This window comes from Vanacampus margaritifer, chromosome 4 (genome assembly GCF_051991255.1).
Source record: "Vanacampus margaritifer isolate UIUO_Vmar chromosome 4, RoL_Vmar_1.0, whole genome shotgun sequence".
In the NCBI taxonomy this organism is placed as follows: domain Eukaryota; kingdom Metazoa; phylum Chordata; class Actinopteri; order Syngnathiformes; family Syngnathidae; genus Vanacampus; species Vanacampus margaritifer.
Genome location: NC_135435.1, coordinates 9,105,727 through 9,120,467, shown reverse-complemented (window position 1 = coordinate 9,120,467; position 14,741 = coordinate 9,105,727). Strand labels below are relative to the sequence as shown.

At 39.0% G+C, this 14,741-nt stretch overlaps 1 protein-coding gene across 7 annotated transcripts in view; it reads right to left on the bottom strand.

Annotated features, from left to right (window-relative positions):
* Positions 1-3,906: 3,906 nt before the first annotated feature.
* Positions 3,907-14,741, bottom strand: part of tle3b (TLE family member 3, transcriptional corepressor b) — a 39,581-nt gene continuing 28,746 nt past the window's right edge. For all 7 annotated transcript variants that reach the window (XM_077563467.1, XM_077563468.1, XM_077563469.1 and 4 more), the window contains exons 13-21: positions 14,516-14,651; positions 14,161-14,339; positions 12,777-12,853; positions 10,888-11,137; positions 8,900-9,147; positions 8,675-8,822; positions 8,435-8,585; positions 6,080-6,156; positions 3,907-5,166 (exon numbers count right to left, since the gene is read on the bottom strand). In XM_077563467.1, coding sequence (XP_077419593.1) covers positions 5,059-5,166; positions 6,080-6,156; positions 8,435-8,585; positions 8,675-8,822; positions 8,900-9,147; positions 10,888-11,137; positions 12,777-12,853; positions 14,161-14,339; positions 14,516-14,651 — 1,374 coding nt within the window. In that variant the 3' untranslated portion in view covers positions 3,907-5,058. The remainder of the gene's footprint in view (positions 5,167-6,079; positions 6,157-8,434; positions 8,586-8,674; positions 8,823-8,899; positions 9,148-10,887; positions 11,138-12,776; positions 12,854-14,160; positions 14,340-14,515; positions 14,652-14,741) is intronic.

Below are 14,741 nucleotides of genomic sequence, written 5' to 3'. Positions count from 1 at the left end.
CCATCTTACATTTGCAACTTAACCGGAATGTTGTCAACTTGGATGCCTCCAAGCGATGACTTACAAGGACAATGGAACCTGCATCAATAAACCACATTTACGGTGGCAAAACCCCTTTCCAGTGTATATTAATTCTAAGCTTTAGAAATACTGACTGAAAATCATTTTAAACATCGATCCCACTAAGTGATCAAAGAAAAGGCTCTTGTGTGAAGCCCACAACAATGTGAACGTTCAACTCATTCATTCTTTGCCGATGGTTTGGGTGTGCTTGCATGGCCAGCAGGTGAAGGCTGATGAAAGTTTGACATCTGACGGACGGTCAGCATATGAGGCAAAGCAGGGAGTCCAATTACTCTCGGGAGATGGAAGACCAGCATTCCTTGGCTCTACATAGGCCTCCTTTAATCTTCCTCTGCAAGCACTGCGCTACATGCGGTGAGAGAAATACATTTTTAATCTATTCTCCTCAGTCTTTTTAAGGAGTTACTGCACCGTCAATCACGTTTTCATTAGTTGGTGCCAGCAGGATGGATCCATGTAAAAAACAAAGACATGGCACAAAGACGTTGGACTATCGCGGCTGAATGGACGTGGGGGGGGGGGGGGTGAGAGGTGTATGATGAAAATGAAAAAGGCTGTCGAGATGAGAAAAGAGAGATGGAAAAGGCTCATCAGTTTTGCTCTCCGTCTTGTCTCGCCGTGCTATAAAAGAAAGATGAAATGAGAGAGCTGTCGGGTGAAAAAATAGAAGCTTTACCTGCCTCCCGTAATGGAATGAGGAGGGAGACAGAATGACGTACATCATTTTTTTTTCTTCACTGAAAAAGCTGTTGACTGTCAAGAGAACAAAAGCATTTTGAATCAGTATTATATAGGCTGAGCCTGTCAAAGGCTAAGAGGCCTTCACTGGAGCTTTTAGCACAGTATGCTGCTTTTCTAACATTTAGAGTAGCATTTGTTGGGAGGATGACACATGGCAATTTACATCAAAGAAAAAAAGCTTCAAGAAAACCATCATTATATATATATATATATATATATTAGGGGTGTTAGAAAAAAATCGATTTGGCAATATATCGCGATATTACAGCACGCAATTCTCGAAGAATGTTCTATTAATGGAACATTAAGCCTTAATATTTGATTTCAGTGCTGTTCAAACATGAAACAGACTGCAACCTCTTTGTTAAATGCAGTGGCTTAGTTATAAGCCTGAATTTTCAGATAAATAAATACATTTTCATACAAATCTTACAGTGTACATGTACAAGTTTACTGATTTGTATTTTCTAAATTTGAGTTTTAAAAAATCGCAATAAATTTATAGATTCGTATCGGGATTGATCGGTATCTAATCGAATCGTGACCTATGAATCGTGATACGAATCGAATTGCCAAGTTCTAGGCAATTCACACCTCTAATACATATATATATATATGAGCTGTCCAGCGATTTTATATTTTAAAACAAATGAATCACACAATTTTCCACAATGAATTGCAATTAATCACATTTTTCTCGGAATTAGTGTGAAGTCATCAAATAGAAAGTATATCTATAATCAAAGATTGTTCTAATAGCGTTCTTTGATCCTTAAATAGAATCTTTCCCCTGTAAAATACGTCTGTTAAAAATAACAATCAAAATGGACCATCTTTTTTTCTCACCAAAACAATTGTCAAAATCTTTTTGCTTCCAGGTTTAGTTGTGCTCGTGCCCACAAGCAGCACACTTCAGAAGGGTTGATTTGCCAAGCGCCGTGGAGGGAACTTGAGCAGGGTAAATAGGCTATTTCAATTTGGCTTTGTAAAGTGCACAAATTAGCTACTTGGGATTTTTCCAACGAACGTTGAGTCTGTTCGTCCATCTTCGCTCCTGTGGCTCAGTTTGTCTGCAGGTTAAACGTCATTACAGGAAGTAAATAAAAGTGTTTACTTTGTTGCGTTTACTACACAACATGCATACATTTTGCCGTTTGCAAATCAACATCTGATGTAAAATGTGAGAAAAAAAAACATAGTTTGTAAGTTCCTACTGAAGCAGTCTGGTCTACAAAGCTGAAAAAAACCTGAACAATCGATGTGATCTTATGAGCAGTGCAGGAATACAGAAAACTCCCCGCTAATTATAGAAACAATCCACTGACGGGACCATACAGTAGACAAGATGGGCCAATATGAATCTTGAGCCCACACAGTGAGGTGACGCATGGCAAAGAAATGGCCCCATATTGCATGCCCAACCACACAGTCTACCTCTCGCGCAAACGAGAGTGGGAAAGGACATGAGACAGGAAGGAGAAATCGAAATTGAAATTGGCCAGCAAGCGCGACAGGATACAACATGTAAGTTACACTGCCTATTGGAACAGAATACAGAAGCAGAGTTGTCTCTTTTTTTTTTTTTTTACACAAATACACACTTCACACACATTCGGTAATCAAGCATTACATACATTAGCTGAGCACGAGTGGCAAATTCCCAAAGTGGTTTGTCATTGTTCTGAGAAGAGTGGGTGTGTGTGAATGTGAGTGAGTATCCGTGTGAAGGGAAGCATTTCATCATTGCTTTTGATTTCGGTCCAATAAGTGTTTTCGACGAGAAAATAGCCCATCAGTTGGGAACAAACATTTGGAAATGGTTTTGCAAACATGAAGCTCGAAAATAAATGTGCATTTGGGAAACTGACATGCCAAAGTGAGACTAGATTACCATATTGCAGAGGTCACTAAGGTAGCCAACAAGGACCACACAAGTTGAATGCAGGCCTGTTCTAAAAATAGCTCAGCAGTAGGGTGCCCCGAAAAATCCAGATTCGTCATCTACTCAATCATGAGTCTAATCATGCCTACTTCAGCGAATACACGTATTGCTGAGGGGGATGGGCCGGTTATTGCACACTTTAGTGTTGTAAAAAACATTGTAAATAGTCCTTACAACAAACTAGTGCTGTCACTATCAAATATTTTTTGGTGAATCGATTAATCGATTGATTGTTTAATCGATTAATCGACTGATCCGATTAAATTTAATTTAGCATTAAAATGTATTACAAAAGCATTTTTTACTTGATTACTGCTTATTAACCAGATTGGTGGTTATTTCATGTTTGCATAGTGATATTAAATAAAAATAAAAAAAAGTGGGGGGATGTTGTTGTACTATGTTACCGGTCCAGTCATTGTTTTGCAAAGTAAAAACATATGTTTGCAAATATCTTATTTTGATTAAACACAAAAGATAATCAGTCTTCTTTCATGAGGACTACAGAAATCAGTGAACCATTACTGGTGATGTGCTGAAATCAGATGATTTGGACAATTTTAAATAAAAAAATGGCTCCAAACGATTACTCGATTATTATAATAGTCGTCAATTAAATTGATAATCGTTTACTTGTCGATTAATCGATTAATTTGGACTCTACAACAAACATCCTGAATGCTGGATGGGTTAGCCTCCATGCTACGAGCTAGCTGCAAAGACCATAGATACAGTATATTAGCCATACAGAAGCCATGTTTGGCTCCACTAAGTTTATTAGAACTTATTGAATTCTTTAGCGATTTTGATACAAGCCACATTTCATTCTAAATAAACGCATTCCAAAATGTCTTGGCGGTTGAACTAAAACCAGGAAGAAAAAGGCATTTGTGTTTGCTTTACATCAAGCCTCTACAGAAGATTTTCAGGCGGTGCCATGAAAAGATTAATGAGGTATGATTTCAGCAGTAATGGGACATTGTGATTCCCTTGGAATGGTGACATTGGTAAATGTGTTTATATATATTTATCCATTTTCTATTGTGAAATCAATATTATGAGAAATGAAAAACATGATCAGTGTCTTCGAGGGTCGATGACCCCTCACCCCTGAGAGAGTATATTCTTCTGGCAGATAAGACAGTTTCTACAAAAAAGCTTTATTGATTTATTAACAACTATACATTTCTTCCCAGTGCTGACAGCATTTGCTACATACTTTGGTGTGATACAGTGGGAAGAGCAATCCCCTCCCCCCACACCCCCTCCCCTTTTGTGTCTGTAGGAAAGGCTGACGTTGTCAGGAGCACAGTGTAAAAACTGAAAGTGTTCATGTCAACATGAGCAACACTTGAATGAGTCTTTTGTCCATTTCGTTTCTCTCCCACATCTTCATCAAGAACAGGCACTGATCATTTCATTTCCTCGATCGACCAAACACATTCGAGGAATATCGATAAGATCAAAATGGATGCCAATGGCTTAGAAAGGACTTTTTGTCTGTAGTTAAAAAAAACAACGGTGGGATTCTGCATCCCTTGTTACGTAAAGTTAGCCACAAGCACATCGTCATGAAGTTCACGGCTGCTCCCGTGCTTCTGCCGCCAACTGAGGTCCAAGGGTTCGGCTCAACATTCAACTCCAGCAATCTCTTCTTTTCAATCAGTGTGGCACAAATGAGTCAGTGGCTCCACGATGCAGATCCGACCACATTATCTCGCAAGAGCATTGAGCTGAAAGGCCATTCAAAATGTTCCACAACGTCCTCGTTTCAAACATCCTGCTCCTCTGCCTCTTGTTGAAAAGGTCAGCCCACACACACAATGCGCTTCAAGGAAACAAAAAATGCTGCGTTACAGTTCAAAAGTTCTAATCTAGGAATTGCGCTCACATATTAAGTAAAACAGTGAGGGCCAAAACATATCACAAGTACACCCAGGACATGAAAATATATATATCATTTTTTATAATATATATATATATATGTATATATATATATATAAAATGTATTTTTATTTAATCCAATATGTACACTTTTCACAAGACAACTGTGGATTATGGTTCTCAGGGCTGAAGCACTGCTTCATTGGGTTATGCTAAAAAAAAAAAATACAAAAGAAATTAAGACACAAAAAAGGCTGCACGCTGTAAAAAATCTGTTTCCCTGTAGCGGATGCCTTCAGGGCTGGATAAAAGTCTTGAGTTCCACTTTGCAGATAGATGGCAGGGTCAGCGACAAGAGTCGTCTCAGTAGAAGTGCTCAAGCAGAGTGAGAGTGAGAGTGAATGTCTCTAGTAGATGACCTCGTAGACTGTGGCCTTCTTGTCACCGGAACCCGTCACGATGTATTTGTCATCCGCTGAGATGTCACAGCTTAGGACTGACGACGACTCCTTGGACTGCGCAAATAAAACAAAGTCACGTGGAGCACCACTATTGGATCCGGAAGAGGATTATGGCCAGTGAAGAAGGGGGGGGGGCAGAATTCTGACTTTATTCTCATAATTCTTGAAACTTTAAAGTGAGAATTCTCACTTAATTCACAGAATCTCAGAATTCTCACTTTAAAGTTTAAAGAATTCTGACTTTAAAGTCAGAATTTTCAGTATAATTGACTTTACTCAGAATTCAGACTTTATTCTACAAATTCAGACTTTAAAGTCAGATTCTGACTTTATTTTACAAATTCAGACTTTAAAGTCAGATTCTGACTTTATTCTACAAATTCAGACTTTAAAGTCAGATTCTGACTTTAAAGTGAAAATTCTGTGATTAAAGTTGAGAATAAAGTGAGAATCCTGCCAAACTTTTTTTTTGTCCTCTCTTCACTGGCCCTAATCCTCTTCTATAATTGGATATACATGAAACACTCATTAGATTAGATCATTAGATCAGAATTCTGACTTTAAAGTTAGAATTCTCACTTTAAAGTCAGTATTCTGCGAATAAATGACTTTAACTCAGAATTCTGACTTTAAAGTCACTTTAAAGTCAGAATTCTGAGAATAAAGTGAGAATTCTGAGTAAGGTCAGAATTCTGAGAATAAAAATAGAATCCTGCCATCCCCCCCCCCCTTTTTTTTACGTCACTGACCCTAAATCCTCTTCTGTAATTGAATATATATGAAACACTCATTATTAAACATTTACATTTCACAAAAAATAGCGCTCAAGATCTTTACTCTAGTCGGACCGAGACACACTAATAAACAACGGCAACGGTCGATGCTTCCCGTTTCCTTGAAATAAACAAGGAAATGTTAGCTGTGCAGCGTGTTGTGCATGTCAGTGTGCATTGACTGATGTCAATACCTGGAATATGCTGGCGCCGTAGGGCGTCCTCCATGCATTCAGCAGATTGTCCTTCCCCGTACTGACAAACCATTTACCTGCAAACACAAAATTGTTGTCTTGAGAAAAGAATGTAGAATCTGCACAGACAATCAGGTTCGAGCATCTTCTACAAAGGCAACATTTATGCCTTGAATCCATAACTGGAGCCAAGGGGCAAATGCATAATGACTTGACTTTATCCATCAATGGCCATAAAAGCTAATTGGGGAAAATAGTACAACATAAACGATCAGCAAAATCTCATTATGGGTCTCGCACTATTTCCACTCAGATAATTATTTCAATCAGCTTCTGACTAATTACCCAAATGACTAGTTGGCTAATGGTGTAATTAATGGCAGCAAGAGCCCGGAAGCATCATTTGAATTAACCAGCTCTGTAGTGGCTGAAATACGACAATGTGCTGAAGGAGGGCTTAGAGCAGAAATAAACACTTGCGTTTTGGGGGGGATGTTAAGTGATAGAAAAATCTCATTTGTTTGCAGCTTAAACTTGAACGCAACACTCCCACAGGCTTGGCAGGATATAATGTGTGTGTGTGTGTGTGTGTGTGTGTGTGTGTGTGTGTGTGTGTGTGTGTGTGTGTGTGGTGGAAGGGGGGGGGGGATCCTCACAAGCATCTACAGAGTGGCTTGAGCTCGCAGCGATTACATGTCATGCTGACAAACCATTTGGAATAGTTTTGTGAGCAGAATTGAGTCCACACTTTTGTTGTTACAATGTAATGCACTTTTACATTATACAAAGTGTAAAATAAAGATTCATTCTGCCATAGAAGGTCATCCTTAATACTATCGCGTTATATTGCAATAACTATATTTGTGATATAACGCAATACTATAGCAATGATTTTTGCAAAAATATTACGAAATAACGCAAATTATTTGCGAGAGAACGAGAGATTCCACTCCCGGTCATTAGTAATAGCCTTGGCTATCATCAACCTGATGATTGTTTTGTTAATTAACTGTTAACATTTAGTACATATGTCCTCGCCCCAAACATCTCTAGATGGTAAAAATCTCTCAGAACCATCGTCTATGCTCCTGCCAGCGCCGCAATACACGTGAATCGTTCCCCTCTAAAAATAACATTGCGTTGTTTTGCAATACATAATTATTAGGGGTGTCAAAATTAGTGCATTAAGTAATTTGAGTTAATTTTAAGTTCCTTTAACAATACTCATTTTTTTAATGCGCGATTAATGACTGCCCTTAACTGGGGGAATTCCAGTCACAAAGTCAGAATTTTGCAGTAATACATTTAATAATAATGTATATATTTGTATTTATTTTTTTAACATTTAAAAAAAGTGCAGAATTTCACAAGTTACTTCAGGTTAAAGATGATCTCAATATGAAAAGAAAAGTGCACTGAGCTGTCACCACCGTATTGGCAATTATGCCATCTAGTGGCAGAAAACTGACCTCAACACAAATCAATATCCCACTTTTACAATACAGTACATATTTTTAATTTTAATTCAATTTTATGAATTATGATTTTTTTTATTAAAAACTAAAAGATAAAGCCATATTTTTACTAGTTGAACTTTTTTTTTCACTTTTATGTTAACATGAGTATGAAAACTTTATGAAAAAATTATTGTACATTTAGAACAGATACAAAATCACGAGTTAACTATTGAAGTAATGTGATTAATTACGACTAAAAACTGTAATCGCCTGACACCCCTAAAAATAATATATATGTTGTTTTTTTAAATCATTATTATACATATTCACTAAAAGTGAATTAACAAAGCAATGGTGGTGTTTGTCATAGCCAAGCCTATTGCTGATTACCTGGAAGTGGAATCGCTCCTTACTCACAAATAATTTGCGTTATTTCACAATATTTTTTTAAAAAGTCATTGTGTTAAAATGCAATAGTTTTCTGTTATATATCGTAAATTATTGCGTTATAATGCAATTGTTATTGTAATATAATGTAATATAATAGCATTGGATAATATTGCAAAGTATTGCGTCATATTGCAGCCTTAAATATTTTTGTGATGTCCCCTGGCGGGCTCCATAGCAAATTGCACTTTGCCATGAAAAAAAATCCATCCTAGCCACCTGAACTCCAATAACACCAAAGTTGAAAAACCAAGGTCATCACCAACCTGACATGACACTAACATGAAACTTTGATCTCAAAATATCATCCTGCAGACCACAAATGGCGAGTTTGAGACATCTGTCTTAAGACAATATTGGAAACTAACAGACTTCTTCTCTACTTCTGGCAAGGCCTTGCACAGCTACCCAAACAATACATCTTTCATGCGTAACAATGCAAATTTCTTACCACAGTATGCAAACTTGAGTGAAAGGACGCAACTTTCGTGCAGATGTAGCTGGTACTTGTCCGGCTTGGTGTGGTGCAACACCTCCACATTGCTGCTCTCCATTCCTACAGCCAGCCATTCCCCAGTGGGACAGTAGCCTAAAGAAAAGATCTGGAACCGAAGATGTTTTCAAATGAATGTTGACTTTCAAACAAAAGAAAGTCAGCGTGAACGTTGTTTGTTTGGGATGTCTTCTTTACCTGCGAGGTAAAGTCATGCTGCTGGAGCTGCCGGCCTTCTCTCAAATCCCAGGAGCGGACTGTGTTGTCCAGGCCTCCGGTCCACAGCTTGGTCCCATCATGCGAGATGTCGATACAGCTGGCTCCATCCGTGTGGCCCTGGAACTGCCTGGAATAAGAAAAGAGGAGACGGGTTACATCATAAGTCCGTGAGGGGAAGAGGAGAAATTTTGTTGGACTACTTACCTGACGAGGGTCTGATTATGGAGGTCCCACACGGCGATGTTGCCATCCGAGCAGCAGGAGAAGCAGACCTTTGCGTCGGGGCTTATGGCCAGCGCGTAGCAGGCCGGGGCCGAGGAGGTCAACTCCGCCTTAATGCGTGGCGTCTGTGACGCCAGGTCCCAGATGGTCAGTGTGCTGGCCTCGCCGCCCACGATCAGGGTGCGGCCGTCGGGCAGCAGCTTGCAGGAGCGAATGTAATTGTCCCTGTTCTGAAGCACAAACACGAGGTGAGCGTTGTTTGGATAAATGGAGAACATCTTGATACCCTCTATTTGTCCCGCGCTAAACACAATAATGGTGGGCGGGATTCTGTCAGTACTGGCCGTTAATTAGTAGAGCTGGGTATAAAAAATTCCAATAATTGATATTGAATCGATTTTGCTCCTTGAGCCTGATATCGATTCATAAAACTATGAATCAATATTATTATAATCAATATTGAATCAATTCTTTCAATATCCCTTTTCCCATAAAATCTTATTTTTATAATTGACAATAAATCATTTAACCAGTTACTGCAGTTATTCATATTTACATTATTATAATATTATATATTATATATATTATTGATATTTACTTTCAATTTATAATTATTGAATTAGAATTATGAAAATATTTTCATCTCATCCTTGCTGATGTCAATGTTTGTATAACACATAAGTGATTATAACACTAAATCATTTAACCAGTTACTGCCGCCGCAAACTATAATTTGGAATTTAATGATTCTGGAGTTTTTATGTTGTCCTTGATATTTAAGAAGAATTGATGTTCCATAATTATTCAAAAGCAGATTGAATTGAAGTGAATCAAATCATATAGGGGGAAAAATTTTTTATCGAACTGAACTCTTGTGAATCGAAATCGAATTGATTAAGGACATTAGAATCGATACCCAGCCCTATTAACTCCCAGCCATTTTCACAGAAGCAATCCCCTTCGCTCCCGGCTGTTTTACTGGATTTTGAATGAGTTTGCAAGGCCCACAGAATATTGTGTTCTATTGCTATAAAAAAAACATGTAACATAGATGAAACATGGATTTTCTTTCATCAGGAAAAAAAAAAATCAGTTTGCGTTTTTGCAGCAATTAGCATTAGAATATAGTTAAGTTTCATTATTATTCACAAATCTGTATAGAACTGTGGGTAAATGAGCTTTTTTCAACATGGCCCTGGTTGACCTCTTCTGCTCTGCTGCCACCTGCTGGCCGTTTGTGTAATAACTACCATTTCCTCAACTGTTGCATCAAGGCCTTCTGTATGCTCAAGCATTAGAAAAAAATATTATTATTTTTTAAAACGTATAAATACGTCTTTGGGACACTTAAAACATTTCAAATAGAACGTATTTATACGTTTTTGGGATCATTTAGTTAATCAGTGCAGACTTCATCCTGTCAATTGGCTTTTCTTAGGAGTGCAGTTTTAGAAAAACCTCTTCCTGTTTCGTGATAAGGTAAAGACGAAGATGTCAGCTTTAACAAGAACTGCAGCGAAGGAGTCAGAAGTGTGGACGCTCTCAGCCGCATTAAAACGGCACCCTGACGGCTTTATGAGAGCCAATTGCACTCCCAACGCACCTCCAGGATGTTTGCGGCCATATGAAGAGGATGAAGCCACAAAATCAAAATGAGAACTAGAAGGCAGTTGAGGGGGAGCAATGAGCTTGCTAATGGCAGACAAGGTCAGCCAATCAGAACATTTTTACTCAGCAGGATTTTCCCTCCTCCCACAGAAAATTATTATTTCAGCATAGCACAGCACTGCCAGACCCTGCCAAATTGCTCACATTTCAGTCCCATTGGGACTACAATGGGAGGGGGAAATCAGACTCAAGCAATGAGCTGTCACAGTGAGTGTATAATGTATCGCAACTGGTTGGAGGTCTGTAAAAAAAAAAAAAGGCATTGTGCCATGACCATGTAAGAAACAATGACAACCAATTACCAGACAGTCAAGTTGGGACACGGGGCTCTTGCTGCCTGGTTGGCTGATGTCCCAGATCTTCACGCAGCCCTTGCCGCCCGTGTAGACGTGACGAGTGGGGTTGCTGATGGTGACAGCGCACACCACTTCCCCGTGGCTCAGCGTGTTGATCTGACGAGCGTGCCGTGGGATGCCCGGGCCTATCAGTGCGTCTGGGGGGAATGGCACGGGCTGCATCTGACCGTCCGCGCTCACGTGAAAGGAATACGCCCTGCAAAGATGCCAGGAGCAGTGAGGAGATCAACGTGAGAAATGTATGTCTCTTGTCAGAGTTGCTTTGTCCTTTTGACATAGGATGGTGAAAACATGCACCACTGACTGTAATTTTAGCGTTTACACCTTTGTGATAACGAGTCAGCTAAAAAAATAAATAAAAAATGTACGCTTTCAAAAAGCCAATATGTTATGCCAGTGGTGTCCAAATGTTTTTGGATTATTATTTTTTTATTTAATTTATCAACCACACCAAAATCACAGTCAATCAAGCAATTGCATTATTGTTTATATACAGTGGTACTTTGGAGTTATATAATTATATATTATATAATATATAATTTGTTCCTGCGAAGTGTTCAAAGTCCGAATTGTTTAACTTCCGAAACATTTTTTCCCATAGGAAATAATGTAAATGCAATTAATCCGTTCCCAAGCCCCAAAAACAAAAAATTGTCGTGGAATAATCAAAATGCACTCGCGAGTATGGAACACCTGCGGGAGTATTCACGATCTGACTGGAAATGAGCAGTGCATCGTCTCAACTACAGCAACGTGAGCATTCGGCATTGCTCGGTTTCGCTCGGCTACCCGTTTTCAAGGTACGTTCGGCTTAGCTTGCTTTGCTTGGGTGTTCGAAGTCCGAGAATGAGTTCAAACTCCGAGGCATTTTTTATTCACATTTTTTGTTTGAATCCGATTTGTACGAGTTCCGAGACGTTCAATCTCTGAGGTTCCATTGTCTTAATTTTTTTGTTTTGTTTTTAAATCTGTTACCTTAACCACTTTCTATAAGGCACACATTTAAGATTTTATAAGATTTTTTGGGTGGTCGAGACCCTGAAAGGCACTAGAAAATATCAGCCCTTGCACTGAACAGCAGCCGACTCCCACTCTTCATTTGAAGCAGTCACATGGGAATCATTCATCTGATATTTTCACAATTTGGACCTTTACACAAGTTCTGAAACTGTTTTAGCTCGTAAAAAATAATATTTTTATTCAGCACCAGTGTTAAGAAGAGAAATGTTACTTGTGTAATTGTAAAAAGTTCATTTGCATATTTAGAAAAATCTCTACTGTATATAAAAAAACAAATTTATTAGTAGCAGATGTCATTTTTATAATATGCTGTGGGTCGCTTAAAGTTGGATGGCGGGCCAAAAATGGCCCCCGAGCCATAGTTTGGATACCACTGATATTGTAAAACTAATGATCTGTACAAAATGTATTAAAGCAACACTAAGGAACTTTCAGTTTATGTTGACTATAGCGCCGCCATATGGACAAAAGCAGTAATGTTATGACTGAAGGAAGACTACGTTTCCCATGAGGACAAGCGCATTGCATCGTTTTATAGCTTAAGTTGATATTTCATCAGAAGAGTTATGAAAATATTTGATTACGGTTGAAAAGTTCTTTAGTGCTACTTTAAAGTTGAACTGGGAGAGTGATCTCTACAGACTCCAACGATTTAAAAAAAATAAAATAAAAAAATGTGATTTATTTTTATCTTTCAACTTTGCCACAAATTGAATCCATAATAACCGATATTTACAACCACAGGTGTTTTTCATCTCAACACAGCTCAGTCAGAGGTATGTGCTGAAAGCAACATGAGAAACTCAAACACTCACGGTTTTCCTCCCGAAATGGAAGGGAGGCTGGTAGGCAGGCCTGGAGCTCTCATGTGGGGATGGGGGTCAAATCCCGCCTGCATAAACAAGTAGAGGAAAGCATTAAAAACAAATGATAACCTGCTGATATAAATTGGGCTATTAAAATATTCAAATGGGAAATCTTTCATCTGCTAAAAGCCCTATACGGTTGTTTCGAGGCAAATGAAAAGCATAGATTCTACTCGATTGCGAACAGAGAAGCTTTGCACAAGCTAACACAACATCCCACTTGGTAATACTAATGAAAAGCTGGGAGATTTTCAAACATGAGATTCATTTTAGGGAAGCGCCTTTTTTAAGCCTTTAGAATGCTAACTAGTGAACTTCAAAGTAATGGGATCTTGGCAGTCTTTGTTCTTTTTCATTATGTACACAAAGCTGCATGCAGCCAGGGGAGAAGAGAAATTCACAGTTATGGATATACAGAATGAATACTTAAGTTTCTCAAAGTCATTTTGCATACACAATGTACAACTTAAAGCTAAGATGGCTACAGGTTACATGGTCAATACTTGCGCTAAACTGATGAGGCTAAAGCAGTGGTTCTTAATCTGGGTTTGATAAGTCAGTTTCAGGTGTTCGGCAGAGGTCAAGAGCATTATCATGGGGTTCATCAGATATCAAGACACCTGACTCACATGATTCCTGATGAAACACCCCACTGGCCATCATTGTCTGCCGGTGATCATGCTACATTCACTTTAAAAACAGTTGCCTCAAAAATAACCCAACTACAAGTCAAAAATGGAACGATCCTCTACTTTATCATTGTAATCCCTTCATACTAACTATGTCGAGCAAAAAAAAAGAAAGTAATCGGATGAATATGTGCAATTTGAATTCACATGTAATGGAACGTATGGTGTTCCACACGGTTCAATTCTGGGGTCTCTGCTGTTTCCACTGTATCTGCTGACCCTGGATTCCATCTTAAGAAAATAGTGGTGGTTGTTTTAGGCCCTCTATGAATATAGAAAAGAGTGATGGGATATCAGCATGATTAGCAAGGCCAAGATGAGCAATTCTAGGACAGCACAACTAGCTGTCTAACAAAAATTAACAAACCTTTTCTTAAGGTGAATTCAAGGTGAAGACAGCCAGATTCGATTAAAAAAAAAAAGGTAAACCTTAAACCTATGTCTTGAATCTGGTTTTGGGAAGGGGTGGGGGTGTGGGGGGTGCAGAATCATGTTTTATTTTTCAATAAAGAAGGCTTTGGTGAATGTGCATAGGTGAATTGGTGGGGTTCAGTACCACTGGGCTACAGTATACAAAATGTGTGAAAGTCGTATGTGAAATCGCTAACCTTATACAAAGTGAATAGTCAAGCAAAAATATTTACAATTGGTGAGCGTCCATAAGCTGCAGCAGCTGCAGCCGCCGCACTCATCTGAGGTGAAATCAGTCCGGGGTAGACGCCCGGACTGGTCAGGGATCCATTCATCTCATGATGACCCATCATGGCAAACGGGGTGGCGTAGGAACCCGCAATGGACAGGGGTGTGCGAAGGGCAGGGGCAGCTACAGAGGAGAAAATGTCATTTCAGGGTAATGCTAACATTTTTCATGATAAAAAGTGCAGTTTCTGAAGGTATTGAATTTCCAACTTAAACATAAGATAATAGCAGGTTCATGCATTTCAGTCAGACATTCTAAATAAGTTAGCAGCAGGTGCGCGGTATGAGTGCGCTTCATACCTAATGCCTCCATGCCGGGCGGTTTGCCCATAGTCAGAGGCCTCAGGCCAGGAGTAGTGCTTGTTCCTGGTGTGGGTGCCTCATTCCTGGGTGTGGGTGTGTTGGACTTCAGGCTTGGTGTCGATGATTTGTCATTCTAAAACAACAACATGCCTTTTACTTGTTTTGCACGTTTGTTTTCTTAGGCCACTAATGGGCTCTTTGCATAAATCCACTACTTCCTGAA